We start from the raw sequence: 26,109 nt of genomic DNA, 5'->3' as shown, positions 1-26,109 counted from the left end.
GGGTCCGAGCGCGGTGGCCGGGGGGCTCTGCGCAGCGGGGCTGGCGGTACCGCCGGGCTGCCGCCCGCCCGCGGGCCCGGGGCGCGGCCCCGGGGACAAAAAATCCGCGCGGGTGTAAAGCTGCCCCGGGCCGGGGCGGGAAAGCAGGTTCCGCCCCGGGGCGGGGCGCCGGGCGGGCATGCGCAGGCGGTGACCTTCCTCACGTGCGCTGGCGGCCCGGTCACTGCGGCGGGGAGCGCAGCGGCGACATGGTGAGTGCCCGGCACCGCCACCCGGCACCGCCACCCGGCACCGCCACCCGGCACCGCCCGCGGGCCCCGGGCGCAGGGACAGGCCCCCGGCCGCGCCCGAGGCGGGACAGCCTGTCCGCCGCTGGCGGGGCCTCTGGGCATCCCGCGGCCGCGGCGGGGTCCCCTTCGCTGGCTGCGGGATGGCGGCGGCCGCCCTGTCGTGCGGGGGGCCGTGCCGAGCCGCGGGAAGAAGGGAGGGAGGGAGGGAGGAAGGGAGGGAGGGAAGCGAGAAGCCCGCGGCCGCGGTGTCCGCCGCCCCCCCGGGGGATGCCCGTGGCGGTCCCGTAGCGCCCCAAGGTCACGCAGTCACTGGGGTGCGAAGGGCTGCACCGGCAGGCGCGGAGGCGGCGGGGAAGTTGGGCTCTGCCTTCCAGGCCCTCCAGCTGGCTGTTCTTCCCTGCCCGCGGCAAGGGGGGAGTGTCCCGCAACGGGGAATGCGCCGGGCAGGGCAGCGCCCGCCGGTGCAGGCCCGCGAGTGACACCTCAGGCTTCTGTGCCGCACTCATCTCGTCTGTGCTCTACAGACCTTTCTGGGCCATCGTACACATAACATCTCTCTTTAAACAGCGGATCAGAGCCGTTATCTGTACACAATGAACGTGCTCACAGCAGCCTTTTCTCTCTGGTTTTTCATAGCTGTGCTAGTAGCACTAGGTGGGGACACACACATCTTTCATGTACTGTCTTTTGTTCATGCTCTGCCTGTAACTTTATTTTCTCCTAATTTTAAAGTAAGTGTGTGTGTGCGTGGATGAGCCCCAGGAAGAAGGCACGTGGGTGCCAGTCCCTGGTTTCTAGTTTCTGAGTGTGGGCTCTGGGTACCTGTCCAGTGCAGCACCATCTCCATGTGACTTGGCAAGCTGCCATCTCTTTCCTTCTCAACCAAAGCAAGTTCCATCTTCCTGACCACCCCCTCTTGGGATTCGGTGCTTGCATTGATATAGCAGTTTCTTTTGAAGTTGCTGTCACTTTGTAAAAGCCAATACAAGTAACAGCACTCTTGCATCAAGCTTCAGACTTGGGAGGCCATGTACCATGAAGTGAAATGCTGAGGTTTGAAAGCTTCTGAAAAATACTTGGGGGTACCTGGCTAGACTTTTGCTTCTTTACTGTAAAACACTCCACTACATTAATAAAAATTCAGTTGCCCCAAGAGGTCCTTAATCATCATTAAGGACCTCTTGTGAACTGAAGAAATACTTTGCATGTAATCAGTAATTATGCTCACCAAACTATAGTAACCAAAAGGTTTGGGGTTAAAATCCTATGGAGTTTTGGAGCTAAAGGGTTTACTCCCCCAGCTGGAATGCATCATCTGCAACTGAGCTGTTGGGATTGCCCAGCATTTGCTTGTGTCTTTGGCAATTTCTGATGCAATCAAAGGTGACATGTTTTGTACTATTAAGAATAAATGCTCAGCACTTTGCTTAAACTATTAATTTCTCTCAAAAGAGAAACAGCTTATTTTTTTTTTTAAACTTTTTTTAATTGCAATTTTGTCGTAATGTTCCTTTTGTTACAATGTACAATTACTTCCACAGGCAGGAAAAGCATTTAGGAAGTTTCTTCCCCTCTTTGATCGTGTTCTGGTTGAACGATGTGCAGCTGAGACAGTAACCAAAGGAGGCATCATGATTCCAGAAAAAGCCCAAGGGAAAGTGCTACAAGCAACGGTAGTAGCAGTTGGCTCTGGAGCCAAAGGAAAGGTAAATACCCCGAAGCGTTACATTGGGGTAGAAGGAGTAATGGTGTGGTGGTAGCTGGAATATTGTAAACAGAAAGGGATGGCTAGAGTGTAAATGTAGCAATAGATCACAAGAATGGATGATGGCAGTGAGTGAAATTGAAAGGATCATAAAAAGTCTTCACCAAAATGCCAATGGCTATGGGCTTCAGCATTGGAAGGGTTTCTTCCCCACCAAAGGAGTGTTCAGTTAGTAGCAACTGGAAAACAGGTTAAATATTAACTGGGGCATGTTGACTTGGACTTTTTCTTTACCATGAGTCCCTCTATACATACTATGCTGCTTTGTCTTGGTATCTGATTTTCAAAGCATTATATTGTGAAACTGTGGTAATATTTGACTAGCATGCCAATAGTTAATTTATAATACAAATAAATAATTAAACATTATCCAGTGTTTCTATACAATGATTTGCAAGCAACAATGACCATTTGATCAAAGTAACAAAAATGAGAAGGTACTTTTAACTGGCACTTGGGAGTAATTACCCTTGGCTGTAGAATATGGAAGTGTACTTTCTCCATTTTAGAAAGGGGCTTCATGGTCTGTCACTTAATTTCTTGGTTTTCTTGGGTATTTTTTTATTTAAGTGAAATCCTTTTCAGTATGTCAGTCAAAGAGCTCACAGTTCTATTTACACTCAAAATTAAAAATTAATGACATTCAGTCATATATAAACCTAGTTTCACTGTAGAATGAAAATACAGAATTGTTGTGGTTTCTTGATTGTTATAGTTGGATGGTTCATTGTAGTTTGGACTAAATTCTGTTACATGTGTCTACATTGTGGAAAACTAATGATTATATTTTTTTCTCTTTCAGAATGGTGAGATTCAGCCAGTGAGTGTGAAAGTTGGTGAAAAGGTTTTGCTACCAGAATATGGTGGGACGAAGATTGTACTAGAAGATAAGGTACGTTTCCCAACTTTCTGATTGCAAATTAAGCTGGTTCCCAAAATGTCACTGTCAGTGATAAATTCTGTAGTTACTTCATAGTTTTAGCAGCATTCAAGAAGTGCAGTTGTTCGCATTTGAATAGGAGCAGCTGAATCCAGCCACCTTCTGGTATGTGAAGTACTTGTTACCCTTGGCAGGGTGGAAAAAGTGGCTCCCTATGCCAAGCATGTAGTAGAGGGAGCCCTAAAAGGCTTTGAAATTCCTGGGAGTATCCTTGCTTTTATCAAGGAAAGCTTGCGGAATTGTATTATAACGGTTCTTGCACTTCTTACTACTGAAAAAAGTAATTTGGTAGCTTTGCCAAAGAGTATCTTATAAACCAAAAATATTATCAGGAAGTCAACATGTAAGGCTAGTCTTGGTTAGCTCACTTTGGATTTTGTACTCCATGAGTGTGGTACCCCTAACTTCAGAACAGGCAGTATTTGCCAAACAACTGAGAGACAACTGATGTGACATGTATTAACACTGCTTTTATTTGCAGGACTACTACTTGTTTAGAGATGGCGACATTCTTGGGAAATACGTGGACTAAACTTGTTGCAGTATCAGTCATCCATTCCACTAAAATGCTGAAATTTTCTTTCATCATGTAAATAATGTCCTTTGTTTTATAATAAACAGGCACCGAGTCTCTGAAATAACTTGTGATCTCACTGTAATGATGGAACACAAATAAAAACATGTACAGTCAGAAATCAGTTGCTCTTGCTTGAGTTCCATTGAACAGTGAAATTCAGATGACCACTAACCAGCCTTAATTATTCCAAACGACACCATTTTATATCCGTATCCCTGTACTGAGAATGTAAAGGTCTTTACAATAAACTTCTAAAACTATTCTACTTCTGTCTCAGTTTCTGCTATTGCTCAGTGAAACTGAGTCCCAACTGTGTAATGAACTAATCTCTGAAACAAAAACTCAATTCTAGTAATAATGTTTTTTCCCTGAACTTACATGAAGTTGGGAGATGAGTGTAAAATGGTTATCACACAGATGCAGTGACGTAGGGGAGTTTTGGCTAGCTCCCTTGTACATTGAACTTTATCTTAAGATAACAGGGTTTTTGGTGTGGTTTTTTTTTTTAACTCCTTGAGTAAGACACTGGTACACTGCAAGATTATTGCATACAAACCACCCTGCCATAAGCAGCCTGTCCCACAGAATCTAACCTGTGCTAGAACAAAACAATACAGTTCACAGATGAAGCAGGTAAGAATTACCATGTGGGTTTTTTTTTCTCTCTCACTGATTTTTGCCACTTGGTCAGAATTGGGGCTGATACTGATCCTAAAACCAACTTCTTAACTGATTTCTACACTATCTCAGGTCAGATCTACAGTTTTCTCTAGTAGAAAGACAACTTGACAAATTTTATTTCCTTTATCCTTAATGCAGTGTTGTTAAATAGCAAGACAATTTACTAAAGTAATGCTGAAGCAACCAAAATTTTGTATTTGTAACAGCCCTATCTTGCCTTGGAAAAGGATTCAAGGTTGTTCATGTGGGAGTACACAAATCTGCACTTGATACAGTGTGTTCCTAACGATGCCTTCAGGGCTGGTATGTGTATACTCATCTAGTGCAGTCTAAGAACATGCACGGCCTTGAAATGTGTTGATATAGTCTTAGCTGAAATAAATCAGTACATGATTTATTGCTTCTGAAACGTTAATAGCAGTAGTTAAATGGAACTTCCTCATCACATCAAAGCTGTTAAAAATCAGCATTGCTATATGTACTATAAGCCTGTTCTGGAGATAACTGGAAAGGACTAGTGAAAAGTATTTTTCAGAACTTCACTAGCTGCAGGGGAGGACTTCAGCTTGGACATATTGGGAAATGCCATGTATTTTCTGCCAGGGCAGTTTTGGCTCCCTCCCTTCAACAGCTAAACTTCAGCTCAGAAGTGAGCTGAAGCCACTTTTTCACCTAGTTCCCAATTATCCTCCAGCTATTCCATTAGGACCTACTTTTGACAATCTTGGCTGTAGTGCCCTTTGCTCCAGATAGCTGTGGGGTTGCTGCTTGCTGGCTGGTTGCCACCTACCTACTTTGGAGCTGTAGGCAAACCAAGCAAAAGTTACACCATTCAGGGGGTTAAACTCCAGTGAACTGAAATGTTAACAGGGAAGAAGCTAAATAAAAAATAAATGCTTTAATATAAAAGGCCTAATTAGTGAAATCTGCCCTCTGGTAGTTTTACTTTGGTAGTTACAGCAGTACACTTTGTAGCTGAAATTTAAGATTATCACACTAATAAGTCTCTTGAAAGACAAATGATTGTGTAATGAAACAAACTCACTGCAAAGCATTATTTTCTATTGGAGCAAACATGCCTTTATCTTCCATGATAAGGCAGTTACTGTGGTGTAGTCACATTCCAAAGAAGTGAAGGTATTTAATATATTTGCAAACTACTTAAGGAAACCAGACAGTATCTCAGTGAGAAAAAGATGCAGTAGGAATCAGCTTCCAACAGGGTAACGTGTAGGCCTGACATTTAAGTATTTCTTTAAATACTATCTATTAGAAACACACTTTACATCAGACCTCCCCACTCACAGCAAATAATTTCACGATGTTTACAGTTCTTGTTTTTGAGGAGACACCACAACCCCTGGGGCTGTGATCTGAGGACAGGTCACCTAGAGGTAGCATGTACCCCCATACTAGCACAGCTTTCCCCCTCCCCCGGGGGTGTGCTCCTCAGCCCAGCCAGCTCCCTGCCCAGCAGGGTTACGCTGAACTCACAGCATACCACGGGGCTCTCTCTCCTCACAACTCTATCTCCAGCCCAGGCTTTCAGTCCCAGCAGATTTGCAGCAGCTTGTTATGTTTATTTAATAAAATATTTAGCATGGCTGTATCTACTAGTGTTTACATAACTGATTCAAAAGAAAAGTGGCATTTTCCTGAAAGCTGTCATGGAAATAAGTAATTACTGAATGTGGAGGGGGAGGGGAAGAAAAAAAAAAGCAAAAAAAAAACCAACAAAAAAACACTCCTAGGCCAATTCAAAGGGAGGCCATGCTTGAGCATCTGGTGGATCAACAGACAGAGAACATGTTATTCTTGCACCATGAGGCTGTCACTGCAAGCAAGGACAAGGTGACCATTCCACAGCCAAGGTGATGCTTCTGCTGGTACTGTTTTTTTAGTCCATGACTGCATACCAAATTCTATAGCCTTCAGGTGCTATGGGGGAGGACAAAAGCCAAAAGCCAATCACAAATGCTAGGTCCTTCCTGTGTTGCTCCTGTAGGAACTGAGCCCTCTTTATTCCACTCTAGACTATTTCAAAGCTCAATTTTTAACAAAAATGTTACTTATTGCCATTCCTTCTTTCTTGGGTGATGCAGGTCTTTCCAGCCTTTCCTCAGGCTGCCTGAATCATAAGGAAACAAGAGAGGCTCCATCTGTTTTTCCTACTTCTTAACATTAAAGAACAGCTTCCACTAGCAGCAGCTATTCTGTTTTCAGAAAACCTTTATTGTCTTGCTTAAGTTATCCTGCCATATTAAGAAAAGGTTGAAACTTTAACACGCTAGTAGAGAAGAAAGGAAGGCCAGGTCCCTAAGAGCATGGGAATAGTCAGTAAGATTTTTGCTAAATAGTCCACTTTTCACTGTTGAAGGTCATGAGACAATGAACACCACGTGAAAACCAAAAAGTGAGATTCCTGTTGATCAGATATTGTTTAAAAATAACATGAAATCCAACCCCAAAAAAATATAGAATGAGCAGCTTCCAGGAATAAAGACTTAATTGTCAAGGGACAATATAAGTGACCTACAGACTTTAACATCTTTATTAGGAAACACTGCAGATTTATTTAATTTTTCTGCAAACCCATGAGTGAGCTGCAGATTGAACTAACAGATACTTATTTATCTCTGAGAGGTATTTCCTCACAGCCAGATTTCTTTCCATTTTAGAAGGAAGATGTCCATGAAATAAATGTCAGGGACAAATGCAAACGTCAAATCCCCAGCTCTTCTGTCCTTTAGGTATCAGTTAAACCTTGAATATGATGATAGAAAGAGAAAAAATAAAACCAACAAAAAAACCCCACAAAGGACTTAAATGGCTATAATTTCTTTAATTTGGGACTCATAGAATATTAATGTTGGACTACAGCTGCTCTAATGAGGTAAAAGAACATTTATACCCATCATTCTAATACACCAATTTATCCCAATGTTATTAACCTTTTCACAGTTTCTTTAACAAACTTCTAGGAAGGGCTGAATTTTGCCGTAAATCTCTAACAGCTAAGGTATCTGGGGCAGGAATGCTGACCAGGAGTAAAAAAGTTACTAATGTAAACTGAACTGGGTGCCTAAGGTTAGGAATGCCACCTTCGTGTTACAGTGTAACATGAACGGAGCTGCGCTTGCTCTCAATAGAAATGGCTGGTTAGCTGAGAGCGGGCTCGGGGCAGGAGATGACACTTCCATTTCTCATGACACACACATTGTCCAGCTTTCAGCTCCAACCTGGCCTCAAGAACAAAGCATGATCCTGGTCATAGCATTGCCCAAGCAATATAAGTTTTCAAAAGACACCTTGCTTTCTGATAGGAAAACCTAAAGATTTTCAGTTTTCAATCCAGGTATGTTTCACCTACTCTTACTCTTGGTGGGAAGAAGGAAGAGGCTTTTACATGAGGAAGCACTTGTTATTTAGAGCAAATGAACTGAGTGGGGGAAACCACACCTAGCATTCACTAGGTAACGCAGTGGAAGTAGGGGCAGCATAATCTATCGGAGAGCAGTCTTGAGGAGAAGGATTTGGGGGTGGTAGTTGATGAGAAGCTGGACATGAGCCACCAGCGTGCGCTGGAGCCCAGAGAGCCAGTTGTGCCCTGGGCTGCATCAAGAGAAGTGTGGCCAGTAGGGCCAGGGAGGTGATTCTGCCCCTCTACGCTGCTCTGGTGAGACCCCACCTGGAATACTGTGTACAGCTCTGGAGCCCTCAGCACAAGAAAGATACGGATCTGTTGGAGAGGGTCCAGAGAAGGGCCACCAAGATGATCAAAGGCCTGGAGCACCTCTGCTATGAAGACGGGCTGAGAGAATTCGGGCAATTCAGCCCGGAGAAGAGAAGGCTCCAGGGAGACCTTATAGTGGCCTTCTGGTACCTGAAGGGGCTACAGGAAAGCTGGGGAGGGGCTTTTCATCAGAGAAGATAGTGATAGGACAAGGGGTAATGGTTTTAAACTGAGAGGGGAGATTTGTTAGATATTAGGAAAAAAGTATTCCCTATAAGGGTGGTGAGGAACTGGAATGGGTTGCCCAGGGAGGTTACTGATGCCCCATCCCTGGAGGATTTTAAGGCCAGGCTGGATGAGGTTTTGTGCAACCTGATCTAGTGGCAGAGTTTCCTGCTTATGGCAAGGGGGGTTGGAGCTTGATGATCTTTAAGGTCCCTTCCAGCCTTAATGATTCTATGATCAGGTACCAGTGTTCTCCAGTTCACAGGAAACAACACACAACTACAACCAATTATTTATGATTGTATGAGGGTAGTTATCTCTGCCTTGTTACTCCATCATTCTTACTCACAGAGAGAAGCAATTCACACTTACTTACCCATCCTGTACTCCTACCATCTACTCCCTAGAAACAGTGCACCTTAAAAAAAAATTTATTTTCACTTATCCTACAGAAATAACATGAGCCACTCTAGTCTTCCAAAACATCTAGTTACTTGTAACAGGGACCTATCTATCAGCAAGCTATAAGCCAACAGTGCCTTTTATGTTTTCCTCTCAAATACAGTCAATGCTTGTAACAACTGACTTAGTAAACCTTGAAACTCAAGCTAGCTCTGTTTTCCATCAGCAAAGCAGTCCGTGACCTCTGCACACCAAACTCACAAGTCTGTCTACCCTGCCTTTGAAGACCTAGAAAGGCTTTATGCCTACTGTGTTTGAAGCATTTTGCCTACGATCACTGTTGTTGTTGGGGTTTTAATTAATTATTGTTAGCATTAACAACTATATATCTTTAATATAGAACTTGAGGAATTTTTAGGAATTCACATCCTCGTGGTTTATATTGTACAAAATTGCATGGACGCAGTTGTGTTGTACAGAGACTTGTACAGAGCAAAGGAGGACTGACCTTGTGGGCGAGCATGCACAGTCAGGTGCTGACAGAGGGACAACTGATGAAATGGGATGAAATCTGAAGAACGCATTTTCTCAACAGCCAGTCAGCTCGTTCATCTCTGGAGACTTCATCTCACAAAGCGAACAACTCTGCTCACGGCTGCAGCCCTGCCGCCGAGAAACTGCCCTCACGCTGCTGCTCGAGCTGCCTGGGCAGGCACCGAGTGACCTGCGGAGAAAGCGCCAGGGACAGCCATGAAAACTGTCCCCCCGCGCCCGCCTGAGGGCGGTGGTGCTGCCCCTCAGGAACGCAAGGCCCGCAGCAAAGCCCTGCGCTCGAACGAGCCCCCAGCCCGCCCCGGCCGCGCACGCGGCACCGCCCACACAGAGGCCCGAGCGCGGCGGGAGCGGCCGCGGCCTGCCCGGCCCCCGGCTCCGCCAGGGGAACGGCTCTCCCGCGCATCCCCGCGGCCAGGAGAAGGACCGCACGGAGTGCGGCCACACCAGGAGGAGAGGCGGGCCGGGCCGGGCCGGGCAGGCAGGGCAGGGCAGGGCCGGGCAGAGGCTCCGCCACTTCCCGCCGCCACCCGCCTCCTCTCGCGAGACGCGCCCCGCGGCTGTTCCCGCTCGCGCCGCGCGGCGGCCGTTGCCCGCCGCGGCTGTTCCGCCCTGACGCCTCCCCCCCCCGCCCCGCCCGGCGCTGCATCCGGGTCCCGGCGCGGGCGCTATGGTGATGGCGGAGGGCACGGCAGTGCTGCGGCGGAACCGGCCGGGCACCAAGGCCCAGGTGAGGCCCCCGCGCCGCGCGGGCCGCCCGCCGCTCTCGCTCGGGGACGGGCATCGCCGCCGCCGGGGCGCCGGGCCCGCCCGGCCGCTGGGGCGTCGCCCCCGGGCTCGCCGGGCCTGTCGGGGCCCAGCTCGGGCCGGCGAGGCGGGCGGGCTGCGGCGGGCTTGGCTGGGCTCGGCTCGGCTCGGCTCGGCTCGGCGGTTTCGCTCTGCTCCCCGCGGCCTGGGCCAGACCCGGCGGCGGGCGGCGGGCGCAGGCCGGCGGGCCGTGGCGGCGGCTGACCCGAGGGGCCTTGCCCGCCGGGCCCGGGCACCGGCTGCCGCTCGGGTTGCCGGCGGGCCGAGCGCCGTGGGCCCCTGGGGCCTCCGGCTCCGGCTGGAGGGGCGGGTGGTGCCGCGGCGGCCGGCTGCCGGGTCGGGCTGTCACCGGCGGTGCGCGGCCGGGACATCCCCTTGTGAGGCCATCGGTGTGAACAGCGGGAAGGTGCCTCTTCCCAGGTCTTTGCCTTTCTTCAGGGACAGGGCTCTTCTAATCCGTGTCAGTGTATTAACGTGCTAAACACAAAATCAGCCGAGTGAGATCACCCAGAGATCATACGAGCAGGCTTGGGCTGGGAGTTGTGCGCCGTCAGAGGCGATACCTGCCCTGTTCGTGTGGAGGGATCAGTCATCCTTCCCTTACATAAGGCGCCTCCTCTCCGGGTGAGGCCGGGCGGCTCGGGCGGCTGCTCGAGATCAGCGTGCAGTTCCTTCTGGGCTTCCAAGGTCGTCTTGGAAGAGCTCCCTCTCAAGCACATCAGCTGCGTTTTTTAGATTGCTTCAGAGATCAAATAATCTTCGCTGAGGCCTTTGTGCAAGACTTTCTCACTCTGCTTCTGTGAGAAGGGCTCACGGTCAAAAATTGAGCAGTGCATGACATAATGTTGTAGGAAGATGTATTTGTTTTCTCCTGTGCTTTGTCACAAGGTACAATCATTACACAACCCTGTCAGTCAGTTCATTCTGTATCTGTTTAATCTATGAACGAAATGGAATGCCTGGCGTTTGATAACTCTGGGGTATTCTGAAAAACAGAAGCCTAGATTTGGTAAAATATTATAAAGTTCATGTAGGCTGAAGAATTTTGTATGTAGTGATGCAATCACGTTATTGTTTTCCAGCTGAATTTGGTTTAATTTTGGATGACACTGGTATATCTATTAATTATGTAAGTACAATTACTTAGTGGTGTTTCAGCTCTGGATATTCAGCCCTTTCTCTAGTGATGACTGTTCTCTTAACAGACTGCTAAGCTTTACAGTTGGAACGTTTTCACTGAGTCACTGTGTGTGCCAGGATGGCTGTGGGACACTGATGTGCAGTATCTCTGAATGATGAGAAGGAGTAGCACTGCATTTAAGATGTGAAAAATGCAAAAAAAAGGAAATGCCTGTGTCTGGGACTGTCAAAAGAGTTTCTCCAGATGTGAATTGCAGCAGAACACAGCTGGATCTGAGGTGGAACTTAGGAGAGTTTTATCAGTAACAACAGACCATCGTGGGTAGCAGAGCTGGTAACCATCCAGTTCTGCAGCACACTGACCATGTCAAGGGAATGTGGTACCAAGTTAGGCCAACGTTGCCTTGTATTATCTCAGTTTAGAGACCTGTGTACTGTGTTAATACTAGAATATACTGGGATTTTTAGTTTTATAACCATTGTTTAATGCTACTCCCTACAGACCTTGCTGCCCCGTTCTTACATGGTCTAAGGCTTGAAGTGGGGGCTATATGCAAATATCTCATTTAAAAAATGTGGACTATATAGGTGCTAAAGCACAATGTGGGGAGAGATGATGTGTGTAGTATGCCAAATCACACAGAACTTTCATTTCAAGATGTCCTGCTATTGTGAAATTAGGAGCACAAGTCCCATTTCACTCTGTTCTTGCCAAGATTATGTGCTGTTTCTGGTAAGATCTAGCTTCCTGGAATTGTATAAACTACCTCTACATCTATTTTCCTGCATGTTCAAGCCTAGTGTAGGTTGTGTGCTTTTCTTCTTCCCCTTCTGTTTTTGTTAAATTGGTTTAAACTTTTTTTTTTTTTTTAACAGGATTTCTACAATTGGCCTGATGAGTCCTTTGAAGAAATGGATAGCACATTAGCTGTTCAGCAGGTATACTTTCTGTGAAATGTTGTTAGTAAGTTCAGTTTCCCAAGTTTTGTATTTTGGTAAAAAAATAGGGAACAAGGCATGCTATTTATCTGTTTAGAATGTTGCTGCACAAAAGTGAGTTTTGTAAGCACCCTATGTATATTAAAAAAATTGTGATTATTAATTGTATGCAGAAATTGCTACAATTCCCACGTCTGGTTTAAACAAATCAGATTTAAGAAAATGGTGGTGTTTTCTGTGGGCTTCTTTTGTTTTGAGACAGATGTGGTAAAAAAAGCTGTAAAATTTACCCATTATTTTACTTTTGCTAGTTGAGGAAAGGCATTTTTCAGCTCTGGCAATTTTTGTATCAGTTTTCTTATCCTGCCCACCTTTAGTCTGTCAATCACCTCTTAAGTAAAGAGAAAAATCCAGTCCTTCAAAGATAGAACATCTTAAATACACCATCCTATTACAATCACAAAAAGATCTAGATGTATTTTTTCCCCCCTCTCCTAGTATATTCAGCAAAACATAAGGGCAGACTGTTCCAACATTGACAAGATCCTTGAACCTCCTGAAGGCCAGGATGAAGGTGTCTGGAAGTATGAACATTTAAGGTAAGAATCCATCCTTTGTCAACACCATGTCTGGATTCTACTTTTTTTTCACTGATGGTGGCAGTGCATCTTTTTGAATGTGACAGATTGCAAGTAACCCAGATGAAACTTCATATTTCTCCTACAAAATACTTTCACACTTTGGTATTAATTATTTTCTGAATTTCTTGTTCTTTCTGAAAATTTATAATGGGCTCTCATCAGGCGTTTTTGATGTTTTTTAAGAAAATGATTGTACCTCACTTCAAACATTGTATTAACGTGTTTTGAATATGAAAATACCGTCATGAATTTCCACAGCATATTCTTCTAGTATCATCAGTCCTTCATCTCCACTCATTAGCTATGTGATTTCTGGATGCTCCCAGGTTTTTGTCTGAAACTTACAGGAAAAGAGCTGGGAAAGCAAGAGTACCTGTGTTTTACAGTTCTTTTTCTAGCTGTAGAGAAACTCAAAACATTTTGTCCTTCTCTCAGTTTGTTTTCTGCAGTATAGTAACTATGCTCAGTCTAGGTGGTTTGTGCCTGAAAGTGTTTTCCAGATGTAGTGTAGGTTTGCACCCTGTTAATCCTTTTTTTCCCCAGCATTATTTTACTGTCTTTGTGTCCTGATTTTTGTTTTCTACATTTGTCTTCTAAGTCATCCAATATACTTTCAGGAAGAGGAACTACTAAGCTACTCCCTAGATCTATATATCCTGATCTTTTGCCTCCCATTTTGTTTTTCTCTCCTCTGGTCTGGAATAGTTTTAACAGATGCAGCGAATCCTCAAAAGAGGTAAAAGCATATACATAAAATTGCAAAAGACACATTTTAAGAATTTCCCCTGTTCTTTTCACATACACCAAAAATCACTGTAGATTCATAGAAGTGACTTGTCACTAAATACTTACCACTTTTGGAATATTTATTCAGATTTTTCCTATCAGATGGAGGGGTGAGTTCTCTTAAAGAATTAATGCAGTCTCAGGTGTGCTCTAGAGAAAGCAGCATTTCTGGAAGTCCCACTCTGTTATTGATCTGTGGTGGGACTTGAGCCACTTCATTGATCTGGAGGAAGTATATCTTAGGATATCTTAGAAAGATCCAGCTACTTAAACTCAATTTTCTTGACACATTCTTCGTTACATATTTTAATTTGTATTTGTGAAATAGCACTGTCTTCCATAGCAAAGTTGGTATCTTAAACGTTTCCAATGAAGAATTTGTTAAGCCTCTGCTGTCAGGTAAAAATAAAAATTGTTTTGCTGAGTAAAAAAACCTATGCTGGTGGGCATTCTGTTTCTTTGAACTTGTAGCCCTTTTATAGTGTGTTAATTCCTAGCCGGTTGCCTTTCCAGGTGTGACATCAGCTGAAATGATCATGTTCTGATGTATTTTTTCTACTGTACAAAAACAATTTAAAAAATATTAAGAGTTCTGTGAAGGAGATCAGAATGTATAACCTTGTTTTTTATTGGATTATGCCAGTGGGAAACAAATTGTGGATACTGATGCTTCTGTGTTCAAATTTTTTTTAGACAATTCTGCCTTGAGCTCAATGGACTAGCTGTCAAGCTTCAGGTAATTCTTTTCTTGATATTTTTGTATTGTATCAGGGAAGACACTTTCTTGTATTGTAAGATGCAGAGTTTGCAGAGCTGCTTCTAAATTTATACACATAGAATTAAGCAGTGGATTGAGGCAGAGTTTTGTAGGGTTTGAAAGACTTCTGGCAAATAACCCTTTTTGGTGGGGGACAGGGCAAGAAAGTGATTTTAAAAGATCAACTCATTTTTGCTGTTGTGTGGTTTTCATAACCAAACAATTGTTTTAACAGAGTGAATGTCACCCAGACACGTGTACTCAGATGACAGCAACTGAACAGTGGATTTTTCTTTGTGCAGCTCATAAAACTCCCAAAGAGGTATGGATGTATTTTGGAAAACTACCCCTATTAACGTAGGATTTTCTTTAAAAGTCATATGTTCATAGCGACACTGTGGTAACTGGCTTCTCAGTCAAACTGAAAGTTTCTGTGGGTTAAGAACATTACTTGAGGTTTCCTTACAAAAGAGCAGGTGAAGCAGGAAGGAGCTTTTTATTGCAGTATTGGAGATTTTGCACATTTCCTTATTTTCTCTCTTAGTTTGTGTTGAGACAGCCTAAAACTCAATGGAAAAAGGTACTTGTTTAACTGAAAGAAGAGTACATGCTGAGAGCAGGCTGTCCTCTTCATACTTTGGCTTTGGTCCATAGCACTAGGCATATAAGCCTGGCACTAAGTGCACGTGCATGTTCTTAGGGAAGTTACTCCTAAAAGGTGATGGAGTCATAAAAATATTTATGCTGAGTGTGTTACCACCATGGCAGTAGATTGTCTGCCAAGTGCCCAACTACTTCAGCCTTTGTTCAGATCTCCTATTGAACCACTAGGTAGTTTTTCCCCTTCAGAAGACATGTCTCTGTTGCTGTTGGTTACAGCGATAGCGCATCTGCCTTCTTTCCCACTCCTTCCTGTAACTCTCCTCCCCACTCAGCATATTGGCCTGCAGTAAGTCTGTGGTGCATGGCTAGGCTGGAGGACTTCAGGCTGTTTTTTATCTCTGAACACACATAACTCATCTCCTGTTTTCCAAATCAGCAGTAGCTGTCAACTAATGGTGAGGTAGTGAGTGATGCAACCTTGAACTGGTGACAGAAACAGGCAACTGAGAAGTCTTCCTGAAACTGGGGAATGGCAAGATGGGCAGATGTTCCTGCTCTCACTTGTCTCAGTTCATCTCTTCTTCCTTCTTCTCTACATGTACTTGATTGCAGAGCCAGGTCTTCACACATTACATACATGGCTACACTAGTGATTTTGTTTTTCTTTGCCAAGATAAAAAGCATTGATGTACTTAGATGCAGGATGCTTTATGGTGGTTTTTGTTTGTTTTTTTTTTGTTTGTTTGTTTTTGGTAAGGTGTTAATTTAGGCTGCAAAAGAAAAGTCTGGCAACTTGACTGTGGGGGAAACAAACGACCTGTGAGATAACGATGGTCTTTCCTTTCAGTGTATTTCCAGTATGTGTTCCTATTGTACAGCTTTACTTCAGGAGATGCATAAAGTTCATTACTCATGTAATCACATTTCCATGGTAACTTATTTCTTGAACCAATTTAGATGGGTTGTGAACCAGAAGAAATGGCTCAAGGGAAGCTATGCAAAACTCCTGGGAATAAAACTGTACTATGATGTTAGAAGCATCAGGAAACAAGATTTTTTTTTTTCCAAAAAAGTTAGAGGTGATGTCATGCACACACCCATACACATGCTTGTCTCTTTTTGCAGTGTCCTGCTATAGACTACACCAGACACACACTTGATGGAGCTGCATGCCTTCTGAATAGCAATAAGTATTTCCCCAGCAGGTAAAAATGATTTTGTTTTGGGAGCAGGGAGAGAGGGAGGGAGAGAGTAGGTGGCACCTAAACACTTACGAAGCAGGTGGAAACATGTAACTTTTTTTTCATGGACTATCACTGAAAACATCAGAAATCCTGCAGCATGTGTCTCTTGTTGGTAGAGCTGTTGCCACTTGTAAGGCCAGGAAGAACTTCTGCCTACTTAAATAGTTTGCCATTTACTGGAGCTGATGGCTGCTTTTTAGGTAGAAACTGTTTTCCTAGTATCTCTTGCTGTTATGGGGCTTTCACTGGAGTAGTGTCAACCTAAATAACAGGGTGGCCTTTAGAGAGATGCAGTGACACAAAGGACTTCAACACTATGCCACTGAAAGTCTTCAGAAGACACCACCAATCTACTGTGGGACATCAGTGAACTGATTATGTTTAATGACAGACAAAACTGGTTTTGTAGTCAGAGTACAATTTTTAAATATGGGATATGCACCAACATTATCTTCCTTGCTAAAATAAGCAATTCCAGACATGTATCTGCAACACTCAAGTCTAAATTTCAGATGTAATTACTTAGGGTAGTTTAACAATCAGAATTAATGTAAACAGTAGTAATTTCAAGAGACCTGTTTTAACCTTTCTCCTGGTGCTTACAGGGTTAGCATAAAGGAATCCTCTGTAGCCAAATTAGGATCAGTGTGCCGAAGGATTTACAGAATATTTTCACATGCTTATTTTCATCACCGGCAGATATTTGATGAATATGAAGTAAGTATTCAAATTATATCTTGAAAGAAGGGCATGTACCCAAGTTACAGCTGTGTTGCAATTGTATTACATTTTCTTTTAATTACACAAGATGATCTGTGTTTGAGTGAATTACTGATTATCAATTGTAGGAAATTTTATAAATTAATTTTCATTTTTATAAAACTTAAGTTTATCCAGTTTCTGTTTCTCTTTGGAATAAAAGGTCAAGATTTGAGTTTCTGTACAAACAACTCAAATCCATCTTGTTTTAAAGATTCCTGAACGTACTAAAGCGCTTAGTAGAGTTAGTGCCACTTATGTATATGCTTCCTGTTTGCATGTTACACAACAGTTAAGGAATTATTTTAAAAACTGCAAAGAAGAAGAGTTACTGGAGCTTGTACACCTCCAGTATCTTCCAACTTATTTTTGTTTTTGACAGAAAAGAACATACAGGAATCTTTGCCAAATCCCACATAAGGTTGCTGAACTGCTATGGAGCAGTTGTGCCCTGTTTGGTTGGGGATAACATACAGGAGGAGTTGCACAATACCTTAAAATTCTCTTTTAGACAACAGATCTGGACTACATTAGTACTTGAATATATTCTTGTCCAAGTGCTGTTGAATTGATCTGTAACTTAAGCCTGAACTTCAGTAGGGATTTTGGTTAATTGCAGTAACTATAAGCAAGCAGTAAAGATGTAAAAGTAGTAATGTAACTTTATAATTTAAGCATCACATCTCTTTTCTAAGATATGTAAATCTAATGAAGCAATTACACACAAGCAGCATTTTTGTAGTATGTTCTCTTCACATGTTTTAAATATTCCTTCTGTATATATTGTCTTTTCCCTTTTTTCATCTCCAGAATGAAACTTTCTTGTGTCACCGGTTCACTAAATTTGTGATGAAGTATAATCTGATGTCAAAGGATAACCTGATTGTACCTATTTTGGAAGAAGAAGTGCAAAATTCAGTGTCAGGGGAGAGTGAGGCATGATGGGAATGGCAATAGAGAAGCCTGTATTGATATAAACAAAACATTAATTACTGTATATATCAGTATAGACACTTTGATCACCTATCTGCATAGCTTTGTTAGTATACTTTTTGTATGCTGTGTGCATTGCCTTTTAATATGGGAAATACTTTAAGTTATTCATGGGCTGTATATTCATCAATGTGGCACTCATGGTTTTCAAATAAAAGTAGTAGTATCTGTTTATAATGCCTGTTAATAAAACAATTTACAGTTCTCTAAAATTGCTGCTAAACAATCATTGAATCACAATCCTGAACATGAGTCTGATTTGGTGGGAAAAAAGTGAGATTAAGATTTCACAGCAAGCCATTTTTTTAATGCAGTAACTGTATTAAGTCTTAGTTCAATGATTATCACCTTAAATATGTAGTTTTGCAGGTAGTTTCTTGCAATGTAGCTGATTCCTAATTTAGCTTGTATTTTTTTTACGATGGCTTTGAAGATTTACTTTTGGATGTGCATATTCCTGTATGTGTATATCCAAATACTAATAGCATCTATAGTATTAATACCAAAAGGACAATTCCACTATGCTATTGAATATATATATATTCTTCAGATACAGCTAATGCACCTTCTGAACTTGTTTTTTTGTTACCAGTGGAGGTTAGTGTACAGCAGGGGAACAGGTTCTGTCCTGTGAAGGCAGACTTCTGCTGTTCTGTAGTCCAGTCCACAACTTCTCCAAAGAATAACTGGCAGAGAAGTCAGTGGCTTATACCTGTGCATATTTATGGCAACTGCTTACAGAGTATACCTCATAAATATTCATGTTACACTACATAACACACTAGCAGAGTCTTTGCTTATATTCCTAGTAAAACACTAAGTACCTGAAATACTGAACCTGATTCTTTGCAACAGCTAATAATGTTTTCAACGTATGTTGTTTTTCTTTATTCACCTGAATGACATCCTTTGACAGAAAGATTTGGATTCATGCTTCTGTTCCCTATGTTTATTTCAAGTTGTGTTTGCAGATTTGCAGTAACTGACAGTTTCCATGAGTGCTGCATAATTGTGTCATGTCTAGAACTACAGAATTAAATGTTTTAGAGATGAATATAGCAGACAGTGCTAAGCATACAGGAATGCAGGGTCTAAAAACACTAGCAGTGTTTTTACATTAAATGAATTCTGCTTAGCTGTTTAAGAAGTTAGCTGGTTGTTTCTCTATGTGGTTGCCAGGGGCACTTTATCTCTTTAAGCAGGTCAGAATGGGCTAACTCAGATAGTTTCTGTAATTTACACTGTTTTTTACATTATACCTACCTGGAAAGAAGGGAGTCCACCTATTTTTAATAAGTCTTTTTTCATAATATACTAAACATGCCTTAAGTTCTATTTTTCCTTATATGAATCAAGCACACCTCAAGCAACAGTACCACTGGGATATAAAGGGGATTTGAACAATGAGAAAATAGAGAGACTAAGCTTAATTACTTAAACAGCTGTATCCTTCAACCAGCTCTTTTTGTCTCATGTTTATAATTGTATTTAATTGTCAGCAGGGGAATTGCATGAGATGTTGTCTGAGTGAAAGTAGCTTTAGTTACTGTCTATACACTTAAATGTAACTTGCCTTGTAGAGACCAGGTTCTTGATTTTGACAGATATCTTGAAGTTTGTGCTGCAGGTAGGAGGGCTGTATTCTGGAGGTAGCAAAAGGTATGTAGTTTAGTTACAGTCAGCTGTAGGACCGTCCATGATGTGTTTTTTGGTACAGTCAGTCACTCTATGTGCTTCTGTTGGCCACAGTGACTGAGACAGGCAAAACATGTAACTGCTGTTGCTAATTACATTTCCTCTACATAATCGAAGACAACAACACAGTGCTTGGGTCTGCAATGAAATTTTAAACTTTTCTTCCTCTTAATCCTTCAAGAGTTTCACTGCAGAACAAAATGTGTGAAGTTTTAATCCTGTTTATTCTCAGATTTGCACTGTAAAGTTGACTTGCTGTACTAAAACTGATTTTATATAAGGCCTAAGTGAAACACTGCTTGTATTTTCCCTTGCTGTTGTTTACATGAGTACTGTGTACACAGATGTGCCTGAATGGTACCATACAACTTCAGTTAACCTAAACGAACCATAGATTTGTCTAATAAATATTAACAGGTTTATTTAGACTCTACATAATAGGGAAAACAAGACTGTCTTTCCATTATATTATGTAAAAAAAGATAAAATTAAACTTTATCCATACCACTATATTTTGGTAAGTGATTCTCATTTTTCATGTTGTCAGAGAATCCAGGCAACTGAATGCATCCCAGAGAAAGTTCAGTGCTCTTCCATCTCTGCTGAAGTTGTATTTCTTCTTTCCAAAGTAAAGAAAGACATTACTTGTTAGCATCTTGAAGTCAGACCTCAAATCTATACATCTCTCAAATCAGAAAATGGTGGTTCTACAATTAAAAAGGGAGATAGAGAAGAGGACCTTCCAGATAGCAAAATAAGCACATTGGAACAGCATGTCACAGATACAAGGGCATATTGTAAGCAGGAGAGAACTTTCATCTGACTTCTTAGTCACTGAGGTTTTTCCTGATCTTTTCCCTTAGTCACTGAGCTTTCTTGTCCAATGTTGTCAAAGTTTATCTGCTTAAACAGATCAGAACACATCACCAGACAAGTTCCCCTAAACCACTTTGTCTCTTTCAGGTTATACTCACCTTGAGGTCAGGAATGTTCACTTCTTCAATTCATACCAGTTGTCTAAATTCTGAAACAGGAATTTGGCTTTGAAAAATGTAAATCCTAGCCAACTATTCTCTAAACTTAGCCATAGGGAATTGTCAAGACAGCAACCTGCACTTCTTACTTTCAAAAGATTACTGTACTAAGAAGAAGGAAAATCTAATCAGCTTTTAATGGATGACTGCAAGTCTAACAAGCTTTCCCTTGTGACCTGTACAGACAAGACTGCAAAAAAGTCTAAGGGAAGGTATATACATTGACCTAGCCCACTTAATGTCAGTGTGAGACAAACAGAAGAAACTAGTAGCTGATTTGTTAAGTGCTTTTAATGGTGAGAATCTTCTTATCAAATATAGAAAAGATCTTAGCTTAACAAAAATAGTGTTTTACAGAGCAGAAACAGAAGTTAAGCAGCAGTGTATTGCAGTTGACCAGGTATGTACATAAACTGTTGTGGCAGTTACGAGCAGGGCACAAAGTTTGTTTTACAGTGGATTGTTCCTCCCTGCTTATGAACACTAGGAAAGTATTTCCTCTCCAAACAATTTAAGAATCAGAAAGTATAAACAGTCTTTTGCAGACGTTCACAAACAGCATTTGTTGCCTTCTATCTCTTCTTAATAGTTGCAGGGCATTTCTGCTGTCATTTACAGGTAAGTAAATTACAATTCAGACCCACAGGCTCCTAATAGAAGCCTTGTTATTGAATAATTTACCTAATTTTGTGCCAGAAAATGCATCCATGCTTTTAAGTTTGATTTGCAATTCTTTCAATAAAAACATGACTATGACATACATTGCAGTAAAATGAAAACTGAACAGTGTGTATGTGCATTATATATATAAATAATACATATATATAAAGGAGCATTAAAAAAACAACAGGGTTACTCTGACAGCTCTTCTGATTTACCAACTTAGTTATTGGATGTTGCTGGTCACAACACTAATAAAGGCATACTGTAATTTTCTAGTTTGTGTAAGACCAGGTGATGAAAAAAGCAGCTTAAACTAGAATCACCTAAGCCCAAAATGCACCCTTCCCTTTTTACTTTTCCAGTTAAGATATAGTTGGCTTTCAGAATTTTTAACTACAAAGAAATAAACAGATTTTCTGTTATTTGCTTTAGAAGCATTTTTAATTATTTCTGTTTCAGCATCCATGCCCTAGGGAGATGGGTGGTTTATTCTGTCTTCTTCAACTAATGTGTGAAGTCAGGTAACTTTTGCAGTCTTCACACAGGCTGAGGAAACAATTTACTCTGATTTCTGAAAGAAAGCCCTGCAGCAGGAATACTCAGCTACATGCCCACCAGGCACAAAGCACAGGTGCTTCCAGTAATCTGTAGAGTAGGATAAGCATGCAGTCACTCAGACCAGCTTTCGTATCTCCAGCAGTTTCTTCTAGGTTAGTGGCTTTTAGAGAGAATTGAGCAATTTTTACATTTTTTTTTTTCCCTTTCAGGAATTTTTCAATGACCTCTTAAATCCCTGTTAGCTTTACACACACCATCCAGCACCCAGGAGTTCTACACTTAGCTGAACTGGTATCTTTGTTTCAGACTTGCTATTTACCACTTCCAGGATTCCCTTGAGTTCCTGTATCAAAAAAGAAAGCTCAAGAATTTACTCCTTCGGTACCCTCTCCATGCCACTCACTTTAGATACCTGTCTTGGCCCCTGTTCAGGTTTGCTTTTCCTGCCCCGTCAAGAACTGCATTTTATTTTTTCCAATGCAGAGCCTAAATGTAACTTAAGACACCTGGGGTGAAAGACACCAGAGTGCCAGAAAAAAAAACACATCTCAATTCATGTTCCTACAGCATGGGCAACTTCTCATACTGTGAGACAAATGGCATTAAACAGCTGTCCTTAACTATAGAGGAACTGCTGAGTGGGATCAGAGGAAACAATTTCACATATTTACATTAATTAAAAAGACTAGAAAGACATTTAGAGGTTTGCAGCACAGTCAACCACTGTGACACTCAAAAGCAAGGACTAAAGCACATTATAACTGTGGGCTACTGAACCAGAATATGGCTTAATTTTAAGAGCAGCCCTTTTTGCTAAGCAAGTGTGGATATGACCATCTAAACAACCTGAAGGTGCATAAATCTATGGGGCCTGATAGGATTCACTCACAGGTCCAGAGGGAGCTGGTGGATGCAGTTGCTAAGCCTCTGTCCATCATATTTGATATTTCATGGCAGTCTGGTGAGGTTCCTGCTGATTGCAAAAAAGGGAACAAAGCCCCTGTTTTTAAACAGGGGAAAAAGGAAGACCCAGAAAACTACAGACAGGCCAGTCAGTCTCACCTCTGTGCCTGGCAGGGTCATAGAGTAGATCCTCCTGGAAGGTCTGCTAAGGCACATGGAAAATAAAGAGATGACTGATGGCAGCCAACATGGCTTCATTAAGGGCAAGTCATGCCTGACCAGTCTGGTGGCCTTCTACAACAAGGCTACAGAGATGGTGGCAGAGTGACATCATCTACCCAGCTCAAGCCAGGAACTTGATCTTTAAGGTCCCTTCCAACCTTAATGATTCTATAGTATTGTGGAATCCATCCAGAGCATACTCAGTATCTACCCTTGTTCCAAATCAATCTCCCTTGTGCACATCCCATTAATCATAAAGGGAAAAGTTATGTTAGAAACATGCTAACATACTGAATTTTCTGCATTTTCAACAGCTGATACTGAAAGATCTCAGTAAAATTACTCCTTTTATCTACTAGAAAGGTTAACTGCATTTAATTTAGTACTTTATACATTGTATCTTGTTGTATAAATATTTGTAGTGCAGTTTAGGATTCACTACTGTCAGCCATCTTAATCAGGGATACTGCTTTATAAAAGGTCAACAGCTTCTTTGATGTACTTAAAAATGCTTTGACTTGAAATATTCAGAATTCCTAGGTTTTCCATTAGCTTGTGTGACGAGCAGGTATAATTTTGGCTTCTAAAATGAACTGAAAAAAGCAGATTTTATGTATAGTCACATTTATCTTCTGAGATGCATTTTTTTTTCCAGCTTTTTCTCTGTAAAATGTAATTTTACAGCAGCAAAAAACCAAGCCCTGTTCATGCCTCTCCCCACAGAGCCGTACCAGTGTTAACCTCCCTGAATACAAGCAGCTACTCCCAAGGGTGAGGGTGGAAGCACAGCAGCTTCATCCTTTTCTCTGAACATTCTTTCTGGTATTTGATGCAGTTGAATAAACTTTACCCAGTGAGACACATTTAGCCAAGACATTTTTATATATACGTTAGCATATTTGTGTATAGTCTAATATTTCCTATTAAGTGCGGTCTACTTCCTCCCATATATTACAGCATCATTGTGCACCTCTGCTGTCAATGGTTCTTAGTGAGTTTCTCCAACTAGTCAAGAGTGCAAGTTATCTTCAGGGTGGTGAGTGGTTCTTAATTTCCCCTTGTAAGTATGAATATCATTATACAGGCTATATGCTTGGATAGCTTTTGGCTTAGAAGTACAAGGAACCCTGCTAAAACCTGCATAGATTAAATTAGATTACAGGAACAAGTGTCTGCCTACAGCCTCTAGAGGTTTTCTGTACATACCAAGTCTGAATGTAGCTTAAATTCTTAACACTCTAATGTAAGACACATTTCTCTTGCCTTGAGTAAACTCAAAAGCCTAGTAAGGTTAAAACTTAACAGCCACATAAGTTCATTCTTCTTTTTTCACCCCACCAATATATACAACACCCTTTAAAAAAAAACAAACAACAAACAACATTCCTCCAGCTTGTGGAAAATAAACATCCTCATTCCTTTCTCTCTTACACAATTCAAACTATCACTGTTTTGCAGCATTTGCTTCCTTGCTTGTCAAAAGCATTAACAAGTTAAGAGAGCACCCAGTCATGTAGTTATTCTCTTAGAGGCAGGAAAACAAGTTATTTTGCAGTAGTATTATTACTACAGTAGGATTAACACAACAAATAAACTAACAAAAATACAAAACAAGTCTAGGAAAACTCATAGGATTATACCAATGCACTTAAAGTAGTATGATTTAAAAAAACGCAAATCAAATGTTTGTGTCAATTCTGTACATGTCCATCTGATGCACTTACTTTATTACATACATGTGACCTGAGTTACTCCATCTTCCTGGTCAAATTGTCCATCATCCAGTTCCCTTAATACTCCATCACTGCTGCTGAATCCTGGAAAGCCTCCATATTGGGAGGATGCCTCCTTGATCCAACATTGTTTAGAAGCAGATAGGTGAAACTCATCTGGTGCTTGTCCAATTTCTGCAGGGCGAGAAGTAGCCGTGTCTAATCCAACACTTCTGCTGGAGACTCTGCCTTTTTCCTCCCCAATATCTTGTCTTAGGGATTTCTTCTGAAATACAATAGAAAGTTGATGGAAATGTTAGCTTATTTAAGGAAAAAAAGCCAAACCCTTTGCAGTGAGTCATGCATGGATTTAACTTGAGCTGCATTTTAACATAAGGCAGCATCTAACAGTCCAGTTTAAACTATGAAGTACACTGCAGAAAAACCTCCAACAGAAATTTTTGTTCTCTATAAGCTTCAGAAGAGACAAAGAAGATAGAAGATGTAGTCAAGATTCAAGAAAGTACAAACAAATGCCAAGAAAAAATACTTCAATAATGCTTGGTTCTTCTGAACTACTTGGCAAAATGACTTACAAGTCTCAGGCTACACTAGAATCAGCTGTTTGAAGAAAGCACGATTTCTGTGCCTTCTGTACATGTCTAATGTACCCTGCCTGATGCTTTCTGCCACATGGCACATGCATGGGCTGCCCTTTCTTGTGCTCTGCAGGGATGAATGCTTGAGGGTGGCACAGATGCTGCTATCAGCCTCCTCTCAGCTGCAGTGCCCCCTCTGCCCAGAGGGGTGGTTCCCCCATCTCCAGCTACCACAGTAGCCATACACAGGCTCACTCTCCTTTAACTCCCATATTCATGTGCCACCACGTACAATGTCTTGCACTCATCTGCAAGCTGCTCTGAACGTGAGTGCATGTCAGTCACAGTTCTGTCTAGGAGCTTCAACAAGAGTGTAATATTTTATAAAGATGTGATTAGGAGCCATTGACATAGATCGCTTTAAGAGTGTCATCTGACCACTTCACAGGACTGAAGATTTCCCATGGATCCATCTCATGGCAGGACTAGAAAGCTTTCCTATCTTTCCAGCTCTGCCCATAAAGGCCTTCAGAGGCTTCCTCAGAAAATGGCAAGTAGAAGTTAGCAACTGTCGTGTAGAGCAATCGGAGAGGAAGAACTCAGTATAAATACAACCTGACATTAATACTGGGATCTCCTGACGTGCTTCTTGCTGAAGTGATGGCTGCCAGTGCAAAACAAAAAAGCAAGCAGACTGATTTACACAAACAACAGACCTATCAGACTATGGTAAGGACTATGCTGAGGCATCACAAATACAGAAAAGATTTACCTTCTTTTAGCATCAGGAGCTACCTGTGGTACCCGAGTACCTGTGGTGCTCAGAGCTGTGATGATGCAGCACCTTCAGAGGCAGCACTGGTGCACTGAGTCCCAACAGCAGGACATG

At 42.1% G+C, this 26,109-nt stretch overlaps 2 protein-coding genes across 9 annotated transcripts in view; one reads left to right on the top strand and one right to left on the bottom strand.

Annotated features, from left to right (window-relative positions):
• Positions 1–17: 17 nt before the first annotated feature.
• On the top strand, positions 18–20,039 carry LOC127386530 (MOB-like protein phocein). 3 transcript variants are annotated; one of them, XM_051623708.1, is made up of 9 exons: positions 18–251; positions 1,832–1,996; positions 11,989–12,051; positions 12,550–12,650; positions 14,172–14,214; positions 14,471–14,557; positions 15,964–16,043; positions 16,688–16,799; positions 17,652–20,039. In XM_051623708.1, exons 1-9 carry the CDS (start codon positions 249–251, stop codon positions 17,781–17,783), a joined length of 786 nt encoding a protein of 261 aa, XP_051479668.1. In that variant the 5' UTR covers positions 18–248; the 3' UTR covers positions 17,784–20,039. The 3 variants fall into 3 exon arrangements, with proteins under 3 accessions (XP_051479668.1, XP_051479667.1, XP_051479666.1); XM_051623706.1 differs by lacking the exons at positions 18–251; positions 1,832–1,996 and adding an exon at positions 9,768–9,895; XM_051623707.1 differs by lacking the exons at positions 11,989–12,051; positions 12,550–12,650; positions 14,172–14,214; ... (2 more) ...; positions 16,688–16,799; positions 17,652–20,039 and adding exons at positions 2,858–2,947; positions 3,477–3,690 and having other exon boundaries at positions 139–251.
• Positions 20,040–20,046: 7 nt separating this feature from the next.
• Positions 20,047–26,109, bottom strand: part of RFTN2 (raftlin family member 2) — a 34,821-nt gene continuing 28,758 nt past the window's right edge. For 2 of the 6 annotated variants that reach the window (XM_051623699.1, XM_051623700.1), the window contains exon 10: positions 20,837–24,907. In XM_051623699.1, coding sequence (XP_051479659.1) covers positions 24,638–24,907 — 270 coding nt within the window. In that variant the 3' untranslated portion in view covers positions 20,837–24,637. Of the gene's footprint in view, positions 20,237–20,836; positions 24,908–26,109 lie in introns of those variants that run through there. The other 4 variants (XM_051623698.1, XM_051623702.1, XM_051623703.1 and 1 more) reach the window with 4 other exon arrangements.

This window comes from Apus apus, chromosome 6 (assembly GCF_020740795.1).
Source record: "Apus apus isolate bApuApu2 chromosome 6, bApuApu2.pri.cur, whole genome shotgun sequence".
In the NCBI taxonomy this organism is placed as follows: domain Eukaryota; kingdom Metazoa; phylum Chordata; class Aves; order Apodiformes; family Apodidae; genus Apus; species Apus apus.
The sequence above is the reverse complement of the archived record's forward strand: the minus strand, read 5'-3'. Positions and strand labels throughout refer to the sequence as shown.